The following is an 18453-nucleotide window of genomic DNA, read 5'->3' on the forward strand; positions in this document are numbered from 1 at the left end:
ATGTGGCTGCCATGTGTGCTCTTGTGTACCACCAGACACTCTTATTTCCCAATGAAATGGGACACCCAAGGGGACACGGATGATTTAGGGGATATGTAATCAGATACAGTGCTTCCTTTGTGTGCTCGTGCACACCCCAGCGCAGAAGCATGCTGGAAAATAAATCTGGAAGGTAACTGCCAGTGTCTTCTGCAATTCTGAACTGGCGAGACCAAAAAAAGTCTGCAAAAAAGCACTGCCTGAAGTGGTCTGGGTTCCCTGGCATGCTTTGCGCCTTGTTGGGGGCCATTGAAGGTGTCACCTGGGCTTGTGCTGCAGGAGGCGGTGGGAATGGGGGAAGAAGGAGACTTGTGCCTGGTCATGTCCAGGGAGAGCTGGAGGGAAGCCCTGAGTTTGTCTTGCACTGTAGAAGATGATTTGTGAAACAGTCTGGGAGTACCGATGGCTGTTCTGGGGGCAATCTGCAAATCTAGAGGTACTGGGCTGTGTCCTCACTGTCTCAGCCCTGTCTCACAGTCACAGTCAATTGTGTACATGGCAGAAGGTTGGTCCAAAACACGTATTAAATCCTGGGAGCTTAAGGCTCAGGGGTGTTGGATCCAGCCGCTGAGTTTGCAGACATTGCATCAGGCTGTTCCCTCTTTGCTTCCCATCCTTAACTCTTTTGCGTCGATCCTGCACAGTATTAAAGAGCTGCTGTGTTTTCTTCAAGAAGGGAGCATCCTTCCCTGTCTCTTAAAAGGCAGAGGCATCTGCTACAAAGACAGGCTCAAGCTGAGGCATTTATTCCAGGTTCCTCCTGTGCAGAGATTGCAGGGTGTCTGTATTTATCGTGTTGTGAGGCGTCCTGATGCAGAGAGGACCCGGTCTTGCTGCACCAATCGCCGAAGCATTCTTGGTACAGGTGATGCAAAATCCCAGTATAGTCAGAAGATGAATGGGAGTATAAAAGCTCAGGCTATGTGTTCCAGAGGCAGTTTTCCCCACTTGAGCCCAGAGTGGGGCTAGCCTTAGATCTAGTCCTCAGCAGACACACAGGTGCTCAGCGTCAGGAGCTATCAGGACAAGAGAAGGCAGGTAGGACCCCTTCATGCTCCTCACCCACACAGGTGTGCAGGCAGAGGCTGTGGGGAGGTCTCCTAGTCCTGGCCCCAGCTCTGCCCTGCTCAGCATGGAGTACCCTCCGGAATGAAGCATGAGCAGAAATGGTCAAACCAGACTTTTGCAACCAGAGCTCATTTCTGAAAACACCTGCATCTCTGAGGATGAGTCAGCTGCTTGTCATTTGAATGTGCTCTGCACCTCACCCTGTCCTTCTTGTGAAACCCTGTCGGGGATGATGTCCACCCAGCACCGACCCTGTCAGCTGTCACAGCTCAGGCAGAACCGCTGGCGGCTGCCCAGCCTGGGCACCAGCCGCAGCCCCGGCTCTCGACATCAAATGTATGTCAAACCCACTGATTAGCAGTGGCTGGAAACAACCCGGTGACATATTTTTCCACTGGAAACATATCAGTTCTCAGAGTGTTATTCAAAACAAGGAAAAAAAACCCCACCAAACCAATTCTGTGTATAGATTAACTTTTTACTTTTTTTTTTTTTCACATCTGGAATGACTTTTGCAAGTATGTTTTCTATTATGTGTTATATATAATACTGCTTAGTGCTATCTATTGATTACAGAATATCTGAGTGATGCACTGCCCAGTGCCTTGGCTCCATTGATTAGGGCAATCACCAATCGCACCTCCAAATGCTTAGTGATACAGTAGGTATAAAACACTCAATGAGTGCTAAAAGGACACTTTGAGCCCTAAATCTTAATTTGTCCTTTAAAAATATTTCACACATACTATTGCTTCCACTGCCTTGGGTCACTTCAGTCATCTTCCTATGAACCTGCATTGATTTTTTTTTTCTCCAGCAAATCACACTAGTTTCAGGAGCAAGTAAATTGTCTTGTTCTCCTCTATAACTAAACCAAACCTCCTGCAAATGTTTTCCCAGAAGACTTGGAAGCTCTCATGTAATTACCACCCTGTCTGCATGCACAAACAAGTGATATCTGGAACAGTTTGCTGAAAATATGCCATGTTTGAAGTGTGAAGCTGTACCAAAAAAAATACATTTTTATGTATGTTTACAAGGAATTTAAAAAGTCAGATGTAGGAGAGATTAATAGACATGCTAACATCTTTGGAGAAAATAACAATAATAATGTATCACTATGTACTTTAGTGCCACATGGACATTATCGTGATGGTGACTCACGGTGCTTGCCGCAGTACATAGCAAGGAATGAACCAGAAGGACCAGGATTCCCCGCGGAGAAGCTGATGTGACTTACAAAAGGCTGCAGGGTCCATCATTGGGAAAGGGTTGCCCCGGCAGATAATTTAGAATCCTTTCCCTTAGACCATGCTTGTCCTTCATGCATAGCAAGACCTTCCCAGGACCTATCATGGTTTTCTTGAAGCATGGTTATGCTCAAAAGTTGATGAAGTACCTGTCCCAGGACCATGCTGCTTGTCTTTGTGCAAAGACCCTTTATCCTTTTTCCCTCTGAGCATCCCATCTTGGTTCTGCCATTGATATTTATTTCTTCAGGCTGCATGAGGGACTGGCAACCCAAATGATGGATCATGGCCCTTGTATGTAATGTCCAAACACTGGATGAAACTACAGAACTTGCCTTGAAGTGGTTATTATCTAGAAAATAAGTTCACCTGGAGGGGTCCAGGGGGAGGGGGGGCCAAAGAAAAGCTCGCAAAATCCAGATGATCACACAGTTTGGCTGAGCTGAGTTAGCTCAGGAGAAGTTCACATACAGGGCAAGTTTTCTTGGGTGTTAACTGGGAAGCTGGCAGCAAGGAGGATTGTCTACTTGTCTTACTCACCTAAATGTGAAGGGGGCTTGGGTTTTGCTGTTTTTTGGTGATAGTGGCACTTTTGCAGCCTTTGGGCATTACTTTGGCATACAGATGGATGGCACAGCACAGATGAACAGTTCCAAGGTCCGTAAGGCAGGATGAAGCTGTAGGCTGCCCCAGCCACTCACCTTCCACTGCCTGTAGGATGTGACCCTCTGGTTGCAATGGTTTCATATGGATCAAGCAGCTTCACAGCACCTAAAGATGCTCCTTAACGATCAGTGTGAACAGCTCGTCATCTGTTCCGTAAGGAACGATGAGCAGCTGAGCAGCACCACAGCTCTCTTCTCTCACCCAGACTTGGGGTCAGCTCCAGGCAGGAGCTGATCTACCAGGTCAATGAAGCTGTGCAGGAAAGCCTGGCAAGAGAGGATGGAAACCCCATTCCCTGCATCAATTAAAACACATTTGCACAAAAGCACTGAAAGCAGGGAAGAGCCCTGAGCTGGCGGGAGGAGGAGCAGCTGCGCCACCTCGATTGCACAATTATTTATTTATTATTTATTGTGCACACAGCCCTCACCCATCACTGGGTGCAGGCAGCATGCTGCACATGCAGAGGGGCTGTAGGAGCAGCACAGGCTTCCCAGGTAAAAGTGGAGGAGATACCTACAGAATCCCAATTTGAAGCAATGTTTTAAGAGCTGTGGTATGTTCTTTACCTAAAAACATTTGAAGCAGGTGTCTACATTGAACCACCTGCACAACTGACTGGCTGAGTCAGGGTTTATCAAGACACACTTTTCCTGAGTGCAGAAGGGGTTCCCACAGGCTAAAAATAATAAATAATACTGAAAACTCTGTCACCCCCGCTGTCATCAGCCTCAGCTCCAGAGCTCAGAGGATGCTCTGACCAACTATATCAAAGCTCCTACCCTCTCCACTCCTGTTTTGTAAAGAGTGGGGATAATGCTTGGAAGCTGATATATTTTTAAGCTGGCAACTGCTTTATTTTTTGGCCAAGAAAGGGAATGGAAAGAGTTATGAGGGCGAAAGAGTCAAATGTAGTGAATAGTATGTGTTGGGAATGCCCCCTCCTCCTCCCATCAACACCAGAAGGCAGGGAGGGCAAGAGACGTTCTGCTTCCCTTTGTATTTGAAAAGGTTTAGATCTGTATTATTTTTAAGAAAGAAAACAATACGTGACATAAACTAGCACAACCTCCATTCCAGTGAGGAAGCCAGCCTGTCCAGGAAAGGACTTTCTTATCTCAGGATATAAGCGAAATCAGGCCCCCGAGGCCAGCCGCTCTCAGAGAGGCGATTTAGGTGTTTACTGGGTAATACCCTGGCTAATTTAAGATGTTGGAATTAGATTTAATTCTAACTACATGGCTCAAGCACCAAGTGTTTTGAGGTTAAGACGCACCGTTCCCAGCTTTAAAGTTCGCCTGAGAGTTATTGCTTGATGTTGTAAATGGACTTAAGAACCGTAGGAGACGGTTTTTCATTTCAGCCCTGATACAGTAAGCCACTTAAACACTTGCTTATGTCACACTGAAATAAAAGGGATTTATGGACACAGCCATGCGCTTTGCTGAATCAGAGCATTTTTGCTGAGCGCTGTTTAGAGGAAGCGTGAGAAATAACCTGTGCAGATGTCCCCGGGTGATGCTGGAGCCTGAGCAAGGCTGGAAAGCACTGCACAGAGGAAGCGAGGAGCCCCTGGGCAGGCCAGGAATTCTTTTGTCAGCTCTCAAGACAAAACAGGAAAGTCACCAGATCACTCAGCCTTTAGCTCACCTTAATTTTTATCCCATCGCTCCCCATCGGCATCCACACAATGGCTGGGTCGGCACGGGGCGCTTCCACCGGAGTGACACCGAGGCTGACACTGTCCCTCCTCCTTTCTTGAGGAAGACTCTTGCTTTCCAATTACTGAAGCTGGTTGTTTTTTCCTTTCCTGGCAAATGAGCGTTTGCAGAAATGACTGCAGCACTTGATGCAACCCTCTTAAACGCATCCCCTGTGCAGATCCCCCATGCAGCGGGTAACATCAAGCTCCTCCAAAGGGTAGCAGCACTCCCTTCCCACAGGACAGGAGAGGGCTTTTTTAGAGCAGAATCTTTAACCGCAGTTTTGGCAACTTCATCTCCATTCCCTAGTCCATGGGTGAGGACAATGATTTTTCAACGGGTGGGATAAAAAGGCTGGCAGGGAAAGGTGGTACGTTCCGCCAGTCCTACCAAACCTGTGGGAGATGTTGCATCATCGTTGGTGTGGTGGTCATTCGATCCAGCTATGGACTGTGCATGTATTTCACAGAGCCTCAGAGCACTTCCATAGCAGGTAAACCCATGCTGCAATGAGAAGGTGGAGTCTGGTTATGCATCAGCTATCATCTACTTCTCTTCGCACCACCATTATCCACATCTACAGCATCTTTCCTGGGCCCATCTTTTCAGGTCCAAAGCTACATTTGCTACCAAGTTCCCTTGAAAGGGAACAGTAAAAAGGATGCTCCTGTTTCTTTAAATATCTTCATTCTGCTACAGAAGTACTGCTAGAAGGTGGCAGATGCATGAGGACACGGCTGGGATACCCTTCCTAGGGAAAAAACAACTGGCTTACAGCTAACCTTTCCTGCTCCAGAGCACCAAATAGCCCTTCCAATGAGAAATCGTGACATGAATAAATTGGAATGGCAGAAGTCTAATGGATTCCTACTCACTGCAGTGACAAACGTTGGTACTTCTGTATTGGCTTATTTCAGAAAGCTCAGCCCACATTATGTGCTGTGTCACTGACATTTACAGACAGGGCAGGCCATACAGACCTGTATTCCCTTTGCCAGGAGCCTTGAGCCAAATTAAAGTAATTTTCCTCTCTCTTGAAAACCAAATTGCAAACCAGACTTTCCACTGTTGGTTTCGGAAAGACTCATGGAAATAAATGATAGCAATGAGGATCATTCAGGAACAACAGTTTCTCCCAACTGTCTCCCCATCCTCCAAGCTTTGAGCCACCGAGACTTGGGTGGAAGCCAACCTGCCTCAGTGTGGCCCTTTCTGGTGAAGGGGAAGAGCAGGGAAAGTGAGTGTGCATGGGGGCTTAGGACCTGGACCATGAGGTGGCATGAGCAGTGCTGCAAACCACGGTGATGCACACACCAGCGCACAGTGGCATGCAGGCCCCATGAGTGGGGCAGATGAACTGGATTTGCACCAAGTCACCTCACTCCTTCAGGGATTGTTCCTGCTGAGACACAACTGCAAAAAACAGCACGCCCTGAGGGCAGGCTCCTCTGGGCAGAGCCTTGCCTGCTGCTCCCCACCAAGCACAGTCAGCCGTGGCCATGTAACCAGGTGCCCATGCAAGAATCAGCCATGCAGCTGAGCCCTTTGCAGGTCGTCTCACAGCCACCCTCATCCCAGTCACCGTCAGTATTATTTATTAGTGCTGATGCAGACCAGCAAATAGGGAGGATGCTCTGCAAACACATGACATAAAAAAGAAAGATAGTCCATTCCTCCAGGATTTTGAAGTGTGAGTGTAGGGCAGGAGATGACAGATGGAGACATGCAAACAAAGAGACAGTGCTGGTCAGTGCAACAGACGAACTCTTGCAAGACCAGCCCCAATCCAGCAAAGTGCTGCCACATGTGCGAGATAAACTGTGCAGACATCCAAAGCGTGCCGCTTTTCCTCCCTTTCTCTCCCTACGAGCTTAGGAGTTGCCAGGATGAGAAGGCAGTAAGAAGTGGTCAAGTGAGCGCAGGATGTTTAATCTAATAATTTATTGTAATCAGCAGGCTGTCATCTCTCCCTATCTCCTTTCAGTGGGTCTGTCCAAACGGTGAGCAAAGTGACACAGATTTCTGTGTATTCAGCACAGTAATTGCTTCCCATACAGGCAGTGAGCGTTTAGGAAATATTCTGCCTCCAATTATAATTTCTGATTTGATTCATGGAAGAATACGCCATATTCCTCTATTTCTGCAGTCACTGGCTAATGAAACATGCTGCAGATATTTATAGAACTGCCATTGTAAATAGCATTTGCATTTGGTGCCTTTGAGTTATTTAGTGTGATGGCGGTTTCACCAGGAGGGTTTTTTCATTTTGAAAGGGAAAGGTTCCCTTTGGAGCTGTTTCCTCCCATCGCCTTCACTGTTTGTGTTGGATGGGGTGGCTCTGTGGGCAGTTGCTGATAATTTAGTGATGAAGTGATGGGCGCGCGGGGATTAGCTGAGCACAGTGCAGGTTTCGGGCTATGTCGCGGGCAGTTTATAGGATTCTCCAAGACGATGTTTGGAGTTACAGCAAAGATGAGTAGAGAAGAGGGCAGCTGCCAGAGCAATTCATGCTGCAGAGCAAAATAACCACCAGCCTGCCTTCCCTAGAAAACCCATTGCGTAAATATTTGGGTAGGAGTCTCCAAAGGAGATTTAAAGTCTTGTGATACAGGTAACTAAAACGTCCTTTCCTTAAGAAAAACAGCTATGATTCAGAAGATCCCATGGGTAACCATGAGATAGTTCTCCTTTCTGAAGCATCCCCATGTCAGTCTGAAAAAGTGTGTATGTCAGGTCTTGTTGTCACTGATGGATCTTAAAGCATTTTGCAAAGGAGGTCAGCATCAGTTTTCCCATCAAGGTGCAGAAGCCAAGGAGAAAGCATGCATGCCTTGCATAGAATCAGCTCTCCTGGACACTAATCCAGCACCTCATTCACACAGACACATTGCTTCAGATCTCCACATGACTTACAAGTGCTGCGTTTGGGTATTGAAGATATGTTATCCCTAGTCTTAACACACTCATGTATATAAATGACAGAGCTTTTTAAAAGCACTTGTGTTCAGCTTTCCAAGCGCTCGGGGTTCATGCCGCATGTGCAGGCACTAAAAGAAGTGGCAGATTTTCAGAAAAATGTGACGTACTGAGCTGTTTTGAAAAAAAAAAAATCTGTTCTGTATTTTGGCGCATTATTTCCATCTGACTTCGTGATAAGTCTGGCCCATAAAATTCACGTGGCCCATATTCACACCCGGCGCGTGCAGCTCCCTGCCATATGGATGAACTGTTAGCACTCAGGAGTGTGTAACACAGTCCCACCTCTTCACACATCTTGAGAAGCATTGGAAATTTGGGGGGGGGGGGGGGGGGGGGGTGATGCAGATACAGCATCATCCTGGCTGAGTTGCAGATGAGAGAGCAGCAGGCATAACCGTGGAGCTCCCCTAGGAATTGTCTCACCTAACTTGAAATGTATGGAAGTTCTCTCCGCTTTGAGCATCAAGGGCATCTTGACTGTTAGATTGAACTAGACACTTGGCCTTTTACTTTCTAGAATTAGGGTGGAGGGCTCTTGCCCTCCAGAAGGAAACTGAGAGGCTGTCACTGAGCTCATGGTGAAAGCCAGGATTTGATCATGAGCAAGCTTCCCCACTTCTCTGCCACATCAAGCGTCCTCTTCTGTCAACAGCTCTACTCAACCATTGCCTCTTGTCTCTTTGCTGGGATTTTTTTTTTCCATGGTGAAGGGAAAGCTGTTCCTTGGCCTCTTTTAGCTCTCAGTTTCCCCCATCCTACTCTGAGTTAGAGCCTTGGGTGAGGAGAACTTTAATTCAATCCTTGGAGTCTTCATCCAGACGCTGGTGCTACTTATGCTTAGTTCTTAGTTCAACCCTCCCGCTCCCATGTTTCCACCTATAGGGCTTTGGTGTTGATTTCCCTTCTCTGGGAGAAGCAGAAGGGGTTCCCCAACTTGTTGCCCTAGAGCCAGCCACAGCTCTGTCCATTGCAGTGCAGCAGATAGCACAGATCAGCCAATTTGCAAAGCATCGGAAGCAGCACCTTTCACCCAGACAGACTGTATTAAATCAGTTCCTTCTCAATGTGCTTTGAAACGTTCCCATTTCTTGATCTGACAAACTAGCAGAGTTTGTGTTGATCTGATGATGCAAAAAAGCACATAGTGTGGGCTTCAGACACCTAGCGGAATAATAAAACAGAAAGGAGGGAGGGCAGGACAATCCTATTTTAGCTTAAATCAAGTAAGAAGTCTGTCCCTTACCTTCTTGTCTTTTCTCTCTTGGAAAGCATCATTTGTTTCTAAGGGAGGTAAGAAGCCCCATGGCTGGGCATCCTACTTTGTCTACAGAAGGAAATACCATGGCAGATCTTCAGCCACATACACTGTGGTCCTTCTGAGCTTCAAGGTGTCAGCCAAGACAAAACCAGAAGCTCCTTCACTGTCTGTGTTGGTACATGGGGCTGGGAGCAGGGGCCAGTACCGGGTCTCTTTCTCCCCCTGAGACTGAACGGTGGCTGATGCACCCTCTCCAGCTCCTGCACCAGCTCTTCACCCCCTCTAGTGCAGAAAAGCCAAGGTGAAAACTGCAGACCAGCAGCTGGGGTCATTAGCCTGTAGCATGAACCTTCAAACCACTGAGAGGCACAGAAACAAGGCGGTACTAAAGAAATAAAGTACATGCCTTAGCAGCGTGCTCACACACTGCATGGCCAAACTACAAAAAAGGATCGTCATCTTTGACAGCCACTTTGCTGATGGACAGAACTGCTGGGGACAAACTGATGTGAAAGCAGAGTGTTTTCCCTCCCCCTTTTCTGCAAGGGATGTTCCTGAAATGCCTTGGAATTAGTCCACCACCATGTGCTACATTTCAGAGCTTCACTTTATTCATATACTTCATGTTACCAGCTGTTTGCATTTGGGATTTTTTTAAGCAGTGAAAGCACTAAGGGGGTATGAAACTGGGTTGGAAAAGCATGGAGAGCTAAAAAAGCTCCACACAGAAAGCAAGCACTTTCCTGAAAGACTAAAACACAAACATCTCTGAAAATTTGCCCTCTTCCTTCCCCCTTTCACCTTCTTGCATTCTTATTTCAACTTTGTTATAACCGATGGAGTGTAACACATGAGAGCTGGACTGTGTTTCCATCCCTGCCATAGTATGTTACTGCCACGATAAACTCACTGCTGTATCTCTTGCCTTGGGTAAACACCTATTCAAACTGGAATATCAGTGCATCGTCGCTGTCTTAGGGATGCAGCAGATATGTGGCAGTAAGAGAATGAGAGAGATGCTGGAGCAGGTCTCAGCCACTCGGAGTTTTATCTGCCGGGGAAGCACAGCAAAGCAAACTTGCTGTTCCCTGTGCCCACGTGAACATGATCCACATGGCTCTTACTCTTAGCAGGACAAACCATTGCAAAGCCCTTCTGCGAGCCTCTGGCTTAGTTTTACAACTGAGCTGAAGGCTGTTTAATACAGGCTTCATAGAGAAAAACCTCACTCACCGAGTCATATACCTTATGAGAAGCCATATTTTGCATAACATTACTTACTGGAGGGAACTCTGGTAAGAAGTCAGATTTATTGCCATGACGGTAACTGGCTGACATTTATGAGAAGCTTTGTTTTACAAGGCTTCCCTTCGGCTGCAATGCCAGGGCTCCAGTGATGCTCACGGAAAATGAGAAGGAAAGCGATATTATTTAGCATGCACGATACTCTAGAGACATGCTGGTGTGAGTTAACAACGGGGGTGAAGTCTGCTTGGATCACATGGGGTTGTGCATTCCAGGATTGCAAATTTGGGGTGGGTTGAAGGGAAAAGCTCATTTTGACTGAAGCTGTCTGGTAATAAACTCCATATCTTGCATGGCCACCTTGAGGCTCGCTAGAGTTGTTGGCACATCTGAATTTCTGCTGTGAGGAAGATTCTGGGGCCAGGGTAAAACTCGGTCTGTCCTGGCCCCTGGAAAGGGGGAGATGAATGTGGGACAGAGCTGGCAAGGGGGAGGACAGGAGTACCCAGGAGAGCCAGGCAGGCTCATGTGCCAAGAGCCAGCAACCGGCAAGGTGAGGGCGATGCTGCTGGCGATGGCTAAAGTCGCAAATCCCATGGCAATAGCCACACACCACCTGGGCTCTCAGACAGGTGAAGTTGATGGTGGGGCATCCACCACCACCTCCTGGATGCCATCACATCCAGCCCCATCAGGCCACAGGAGCGAGTGGTTTTTAAGCTGCAAGCTAAAGCAGAAAGCTGAGCTGTCCTCAGTTAACCCCCTGAGCCCACATCTCCCCGCTCTCTGCAAGGCAGCTTTGCATCAGAGGCTCAGCTCAGCCTGCGCTGGTGGGGAGATGTGAGGCCAGAAATGCCCAGGGCTTTGCAATAGCCACGTCCCCAGCAGCCTGTATGTCCTCCTGCCACGCTCCTGTGGACCCTCTGCTCCCTTCTGGTGATGCTTTAGGACTCACCATGGCACAAAATATCATTAAATTGATAGAGAGATCCATGCAGGCTGGTGCCTTGGCTGGAGGGTGGTGTGTCCCTGGGGGACTGAGCCACGCCGTGGGGCTGAGCTGAGTCTGCGCTGCTGTGGGTCCAGACATGTGTGAGTGTCGTGGGGTGAGCCCACGGCGGGGGGGCTGCCTGCATGCTGCTAAGTCATGCTGAAGGAAGGGATTTCCAAGAGGCAAAGAAGCTTAGGTGGTCTACATCCCATTAGCAGATAGCGGGATTGTGCCTGTGCACACTGAAGGGCTGTGCGGGGCTGAGTCGGGATTCGTAACTCTACAAAACAGAGTTGCTTCTCGCTTACGGGGCTCCATGCAGGAGGAGAGCCAGGAAGGGCTTGGCCGACTATAGAGGCGTTTCCTCAGACCATGGTTCATTTATTTCTTAGCAGCCCAATATACAGGACCTTGGAAGAACCTGAAAGTGTTATTATTTGTTAACAGTTGAATAAACTATACTGGTATGGAAGCACCTTTACATCAGTATAATTATATCACAAGTGGCTCCTGCGGTACAGGTTAAATAGGACACCCTGGGCAGGACAAGCCCATTTTGAGATTCTGGGCCAAATGAGCAGCTGGCGCAACCCCAGGGAGCACTGTCAGCACAGCCCAGGGAGGAGCCTTGCTTGCTCTGTGCTGTCTCCAGGATGGTTGAATCACTGCTGCGGAGGGGTTTGGGAGAAACTTGTCTTGATATCTCCTCCGCCGGCCAAGCTGGCTGCAGAGCCAGAGGCTGCGGTATGAAATGTCGGGGCCCCTATGCTGCAAACCATCGCCCTGGCCCCATTTTTCACACTGGAACAACCTCCTCCCAGCAGCTGCATCCAAGCAGACACCACACACTGCTCCATGACAGCTACCGGGATGGCTTTTCTTTTCCAGCCTTTTCTTTCCCCCAGTGCAAAAAGAAAGGGAATTAATTATTAAAACAAACAAACAAACAAAAACCCACAACACAAACCGAAAGCACCGCTGCAGATGAAAGCCTCTTGCTTGCACTGGGGGAGCCGCATGCCAGGCTGGAAAGCTGAGCACCCTGACACATGTGTGTCTTCTCTCTTGCAGATGACGGAGGGCCGCAGATGCCAAGTGCACCTCCTTGACGACAGGAAGCTGGAGCTCCTCGTTCAGGTAGGAACCACGTGTTTCGCCATGCGATAGTTTGCTACAGGTGCCCATTTTCGCTGGGATGGGGAAAAATAAGGGTTTTCAGCTGGTTCTTTCAGCAACTTCACGCTGTAATTGCCTGCGGAACTCAGGGAAGAAGCATTAGTGCTGGGTGGGAAGGATCTGCAAAGACATATCTGTCGGAAGGACTAATTTAGGACATATTTTGCTTTATTCTGTGCCAAAACTGTCCCAGTCACTGCCAGTGAGATAGAAAAGCAGCTCTGGCCATTTCTGACACCGTTACTGTATCACTTATCTATTTTTTGAGGCATCGCTTAGCTTTGAGAAATGTGTTGCATCTGCTTAAAATACAGCATTTGTTTTTATCTTCTTTACTTGCCATCCTGGATTGCTGGGGCACGGTGCTGGGCAGCAAGCTGGAGGTGGCCATGCCCCACACACCCACCTGCACTCCGAGCCCAGCTGGCAGCAGGAGAGGCTGCGGTGGCTGTGCCACAGGCAGGCATCGCCTGAGACATTGCAGAGGTTGCAAATCATGTGTCAAACACAAATATACATTAAAAACAAGTGTGCTCTCCATCTGCCTTAATTTTTATTTTTAAAAAAAAGGAAAAGCAGGAAAAATGAAGGTCTGGTGCTGGCTGTGTAGTGACGGGCTGATGGGTTCTGTAGCACCCTGCGATTTTCTGACAATTCTGGCTTGTGTCTCAGAGATCACCAACGGGTTAATAATAAGAATTAGAAGAATGTCGTTCCTTTTAGAAAGGCTTCGAGCCAGCCACAGGCAGCCCAGAAGCAGGAAATGAAACTTCCCATAGCGCCCAAATCTCCGGCTGCAGCTGATAAGCAGGGAAGGGGGCAGGATCCTGCCCAGCACAGCCAAACCTGAATGGGGAGCGCTGAAGGCATCTTGAATGGCCGGAAATGTTCAGCCTGGCTTTCTGGAAAGTTGCTTAAAAATACCAGTAACAAAACGGGTAACATATTTTCAAGTACATCGTCACTGAGGAGGTGAAATCCCTCAGCACCCCGTGACGTTCGGTCAGAGTGTCTGGATAACCGTGAACGAGCCAGGCCAGGGCTGGAATGAGAACAACTAAATTGGAATGACTAATTAAAACAGAACACCACACCAGTGGCCTCTGCACACAAGCATCTCTGCACCAGGCTGCAGTGGGCTTGCTGGTGCTTAGCAGCTGGCTGGGGGAAGTTCAGCCACCTTCATCACAAGGATGCAGCACTTGGCTTCCTATTTCATACAAATGCCTGTTTAAATTTTTCTTAGTTGAATTAAAAATTAATGGGCTATTGGAGAAGAACAGCTCTGCTAAAGCACTGCTCCCAATATTAATAATCACAGTTTAAAATATACGGTGGGAAATCTGAATGAGCTGCCCTGGCCAACTTGCTTATTTGGGGGTTTTATCAATAATAACAAAAACCTGCAGTGAGGATGACAGTTGAGGAGGCCAGTTTGGGAAGCTCTGCATCCACTTCTGAGTGAGCAGAAACAATATCACATAATATTCTTTAAGTGTTTGATCACACCTTCAATGGGAATTTCTCGTAATCAATACAGGAAGCAAATTGCTCTGTAAATCACACTAACTAGTTTGCAAGTGACCCATGGCTGAATTTCATTTGTACAATAAATTGTTTTGCTGTTTTCAAGTAACATATGAATGGGGAAAACCAGGAGGGGTGATTATGAAAAAGTCATGGCCAGACAAAGCAGTAACCTCTGTTGCGTGCAGGTTGACCTAAATCTCTGAGTACCACCGTGCCCCTCTGTGTACAGGACTGTCCTCTGAGGCACCTCAGAGGCTTTTCTGGTTAAACAAGGCATGTCAATGCAGTTAGGTAGCCTCTACTCAGGGCAATATTTAGTAAATAAGTCTCTTTTGGGTGGAGCAGATGACAGAGGAAGGGGATGTTTGGATTCAGGTATGTCTCCAATATCGATACCCTTTGCAGGTGCAGTCACACTTTGGTTTGCCTGCCTGTAAGGCATGGGCAAAACCACCAGCTTTGGGGTGGTCCTAGGGCTGCTCTGCTCGGGGCAGGAGACAGCTGGTGCTACCCAGACAAGTAGTGCTTTGCCCTGGCAGGTCCTCAATCGCCCAGGCTCCCTCTGGGAGCAACGTGAACTTTGTCAGGGGATTTCTCACCAACTGACCCCTCTTGTTTGTAATTTGTGGTAACATTCCAGATAGAAGTTGCTTTGTAAGTTCTGAGCCCAGTTATTTTTATTATTACCATATCTTGTAGCCCAACTGAATAAGAAACTGTAAATAAAATGTTCAGCCAGCCCTAAGCTTCTGGCTGTCACTTCAAAGCTGTTTTTTTCTGTGGGTATCTTGCCACAGGCTGAAACAGAGGGCTGATTTGCTGGGTTATGCCATGAAGGAGGTTCATCCATAGCTGCGCTGGGCCTTAACATCTAGACATGTGTTGGCTTGAATTGCTTGGGAGCTGAGGTCTTAAACTCTCATGTGAAATTTCCTCCTTCTTGCCAACCTCAACCCTTCCGAGAAGCTTTTCCATAGCTAATTTCAGAGTCCTATGGCAAGTTTAGGAGAGAGCGCTGGGAATGGGTAGAACTGATTTCTCTGCTGTGGGTGAAATCCAAATATCATCCTAAGCTGGATCTGACTTTAGGAAGTCTTGCAGTGCTTGTGTGTGTGACATCAAGTGCTCTCCTTAGAGAATGGTTCAGGGATCGTGCTGCTGTATTTTGGTGTAGAAAAACCAGCAGAAGAAGCTGGGTTTGATCAAAGGAGGGAGATGGGTACAGCTCCCTTGAACGGATGGAAGAGGGCTTCTGGAGCATCATGAAACTGCTCAGGCCAGTGACTCCAGGGAGCTGAAATTATTTCCTCTCCTGCTGCCTTGAGTGCTGCTGGGCAGGAACAGATGCATCTGGGAACAATCAGGGTGTTTGCAAAAAGCAATGTATGAAGCAAATGTAGTCCTTTTTTTTGTCTGCAAATTAGCTGTGATCAGACTCAGGAGTTTATGAATGTGTCATTCCAAACATATCAACCGGTGGTTAATGAGGACCATAGCTCAGGCTGCAGGATGGCGAGTGCTAACGGTGGTCCTGCGGTGGCTCCCAGGAGTCAGCCTTGGCTCTGTGTGACAGCTCCGCCAGCCCAGATTGAAACATTTCAACACCACAGATTCTCTCCCAAAACTACAAAGACCCATCAGACTGGCCACACAGCTATTGCTGGTGAGACCCCCCATGCACATAGGTTTCATTTGCATTACTGAGCCCCAAAAGTGAGATTTCGGCTCAGAGGTAGCATTTATAACCCCTTCTGTGAATGCTGGCTTGCTTCGGTGCTGGCACAGAACACAAGGGCTTGGGGTTACCACCATCAGGAAAGTGATACGGGGTTTAGTCGGTCAAAGGCTCTGGACTAAAGCCTCTTCCTCCCAAGCTGAGTGGCTGTAGAGTGCTACAGCACCAGCTAAGGAAAAGCAGAAGCACAAGCTTTGGGGATAAAAGAAAGCCCTCCCCAATGTGTTTTCAGATAAATGCTGAAATTTAGAAGGGCTAATCATAAACGGAGACACAGGAGGATCATATGGAAATCTCTTCCTGAGGGTCTGAAACTCAAAGCCTGTTTGACTTGGGATTAGGAAGACGAGTTGCATTTGGTATGTGTTCCATTTGATAAATGCCTGTTGATGATCTGGGGTGTGTGGCAAGTTTACAGAGGGTATTTTTTTTGACAGCGTTTTCTTTCTGAGCAGGAGCAGAGTGTGGCTCCTTGGGTCTTCTTACAATCTGGTGGGTTTTTTTCCTGTTTCTGTTTGATGCATGTTTAGTCTCTAACACAGGTGGGTATTTTTAAAGTGTTTGGCCTAATCCAGCTAATCCTTTTCAGCAAGCTTGCCCATTTCCTTGCTTCTGGAAAATAGATTTGGATTTGCTCACATTCCCTACTCTCAGCCTCCCTATCTGTTATATTATTTTCCTGCAACCATGTATCATTTGTCTGCTGCACATGAAGGGTTTGCATTGCTTTATTTAAAGAGTTCTGCGTAATTGGCAATTCGTTCTTTTTCATGTGGGTTTTTATAAACACGGCTTTCTTCTGGGCTGGCTGAATCAAGTGGCCTGGCTTGCTCCTGGCTCCTGTGACGGCCGCCCATGCCTGTTATCTGACAGTGGCTCCAGCAACTGTCATCTGAAAGTGTTAAGTTTCCTAATTCTTTCTCTCTGGAAGAGTTACTGCAGAAATGGAGCTCATATGAGGCTCACAGCAGAGCTGTCTGTGGGGTCTGGAGAGCTCTGAAATCTGATCATAGGAAATAACTGAGCATTTTGTTTCTAACCTTCTCCCCGAGGAGCAATGAGCCCGATTTGGAAGAGCCAGGGAGAGATGTGGAGGTCAGTACCACGCTTCTCCATAGGTGTTTGAGTGGTTAACCCACCTGGATGTCCATGTTACCACTTCTTAAGTAACTCTTGCTACCCAAAGAGCTCAAGCTAAGCATGGTAAGCTTGCAGCATTTCAACCTCCTAACTGCGATTCAAGTGCATTCAAACACACGTTAACAGCAATACATGTATACGTTCCAACAAAATTAATGGATGCGCAGAACATCCCTTTCCAACCTTTTTGCCTTGTGCACCAGCTCTGCTTTGAGCAGGTCAGGAGCCCTTCAGGAGCCCAGGACTTGTCTCCATTGTGCCTGGTGTGCTTCAGCATCTCATTCCCAGGAGCTGCCGCCAAGCTAGACTGGGAGACACTGGTAGCTCTGAGCCAATGCCGAGCTGGCGAGGTGCCTCGTGGGCCAGTGACTCACTGCCACATGGATGGCTGTCATCAGCGTGGCTGTCCCGGTGGAGATGCTCAGTTTGGAGCACACAGGTATCCCTTGCTCCTTCAGCCTCAACCTTGCTGGGGCCAAGCTGAGGCAGGCTGTCCTGGGAAAGATACAGCATCTTTTGAGAGCATTGACTCCACTAATAATGGTTAGAGGGAGAAATAAAATGTTCCACCCTCCTCCTAAGATGCTTTTACAGTTTTTGCAGTATTTTCATTATTGCTCATGGTCAGGAAATTGCAGTCAATAGGGTTTTACTTGCGTTTTCTTGCTGCCTTATTTCTGTAGGCCAATAAGCAGAGTGGTTACCCAGCCTGGCACGGTGGAAAAACTGCAAAGGTTTCCCTTTAGGTGGTACCGAGGGTGGCACCTGCCTGCTGTGGGGGAGAAGCTGTCTAACTTTGGATACAGGTTTTGCATGAGGACCACAGCAATATATCCCATCCTCAGAGCAGGATAAACAAGCCCCAGAATGGGCTCAATCTCCCCTGGGAAGCCACGAAAAGCACAGAAAAATGGGGTCTAGCCCTGCTCCACTGCTGAAACTGGGGATCCCTTTAAAAGCACCAGCTCCTGGGGCTGATGCAGAAATGCAGCCGTGCAGTCCAGACCGTAAATGGAGATGTTTGGGTGCCAGTAGCTGTCCTCGCAATGCGGGAGAGCAGCTCGGTTCCCTGCAGCATTTGCAGGCTCTGATCCAAAAGCGCTTTTAACCATTGCTGTGGAAGGCAGCAGCAGCCAGCACTGGGCTGGGAGCGAGGAGGCAGGAGTGAGTAAGAGTGTGCGTACTGCCCTGCCGGCCCTGCTGCCCTTGCAGGAGCAGTGCAGTGAATATATTGTTGGGGGTGCTTATAGGGCATGCCCTATAGGGCTGGAGAGCTGGGATGGGCTGGTGATGATGCTCTCAGTGTGTGTGCAAGGGAGGCTCCTGCATCCCCTTTTCCCAACCAACCTCTCCATACCTGCAACAAAGCAGCTGGAAAGCGTCACTTTGTCTTAATGCGAGGGCTCAACATTGGCTTGACAACTCTCCTCTGAGTGGCTTTGTAGGCTGTGAGTTGGTGTGTTACTCCTCTCAAAAAAAAAAAAAAAAGAAAAAAAAAGCATGTTTTCTGTAGGGGAAACAAATAACTGGAGACCAGGCTGAACTCAAGTGGAATTTTCTACTAGGAATCTTGCAGGATCCAGTCTCTTGCACTGAGAAAATGTGCAAAAATTGGATTTGGATCATGATTTAAAATGGGTTGGAGCTGAAGAAGTGCTCAGATCTGCCTTCTG

The 18453-nt window shown here is 47.9% G+C and overlaps 1 protein-coding gene across 6 annotated transcripts in view; it reads left to right on the forward strand.

The window, feature by feature from the left end:
* The window catches only part of FRMD4A (FERM domain containing 4A), a 386235-nt gene that overhangs the window by 234552 nt on the left and 133230 nt on the right, over positions 1-18453 (forward strand). For all 6 annotated transcript variants that reach the window (XM_037390648.1, XM_037390649.1, XM_037390650.1 and 3 more), the window contains one exon: positions 12271-12336. In XM_037390648.1, the coding sequence (XP_037246545.1) occupies positions 12271-12336 (66 nt within the window). The remainder of the gene's footprint in view (positions 1-12270; positions 12337-18453) is intronic.

The sequence above is a fragment of the Falco rusticolus genome, chromosome 5, assembly GCF_015220075.1.
Source record: "Falco rusticolus isolate bFalRus1 chromosome 5, bFalRus1.pri, whole genome shotgun sequence".
NCBI lineage: Eukaryota > Metazoa > Chordata > Aves > Falconiformes > Falconidae > Falco > Falco rusticolus.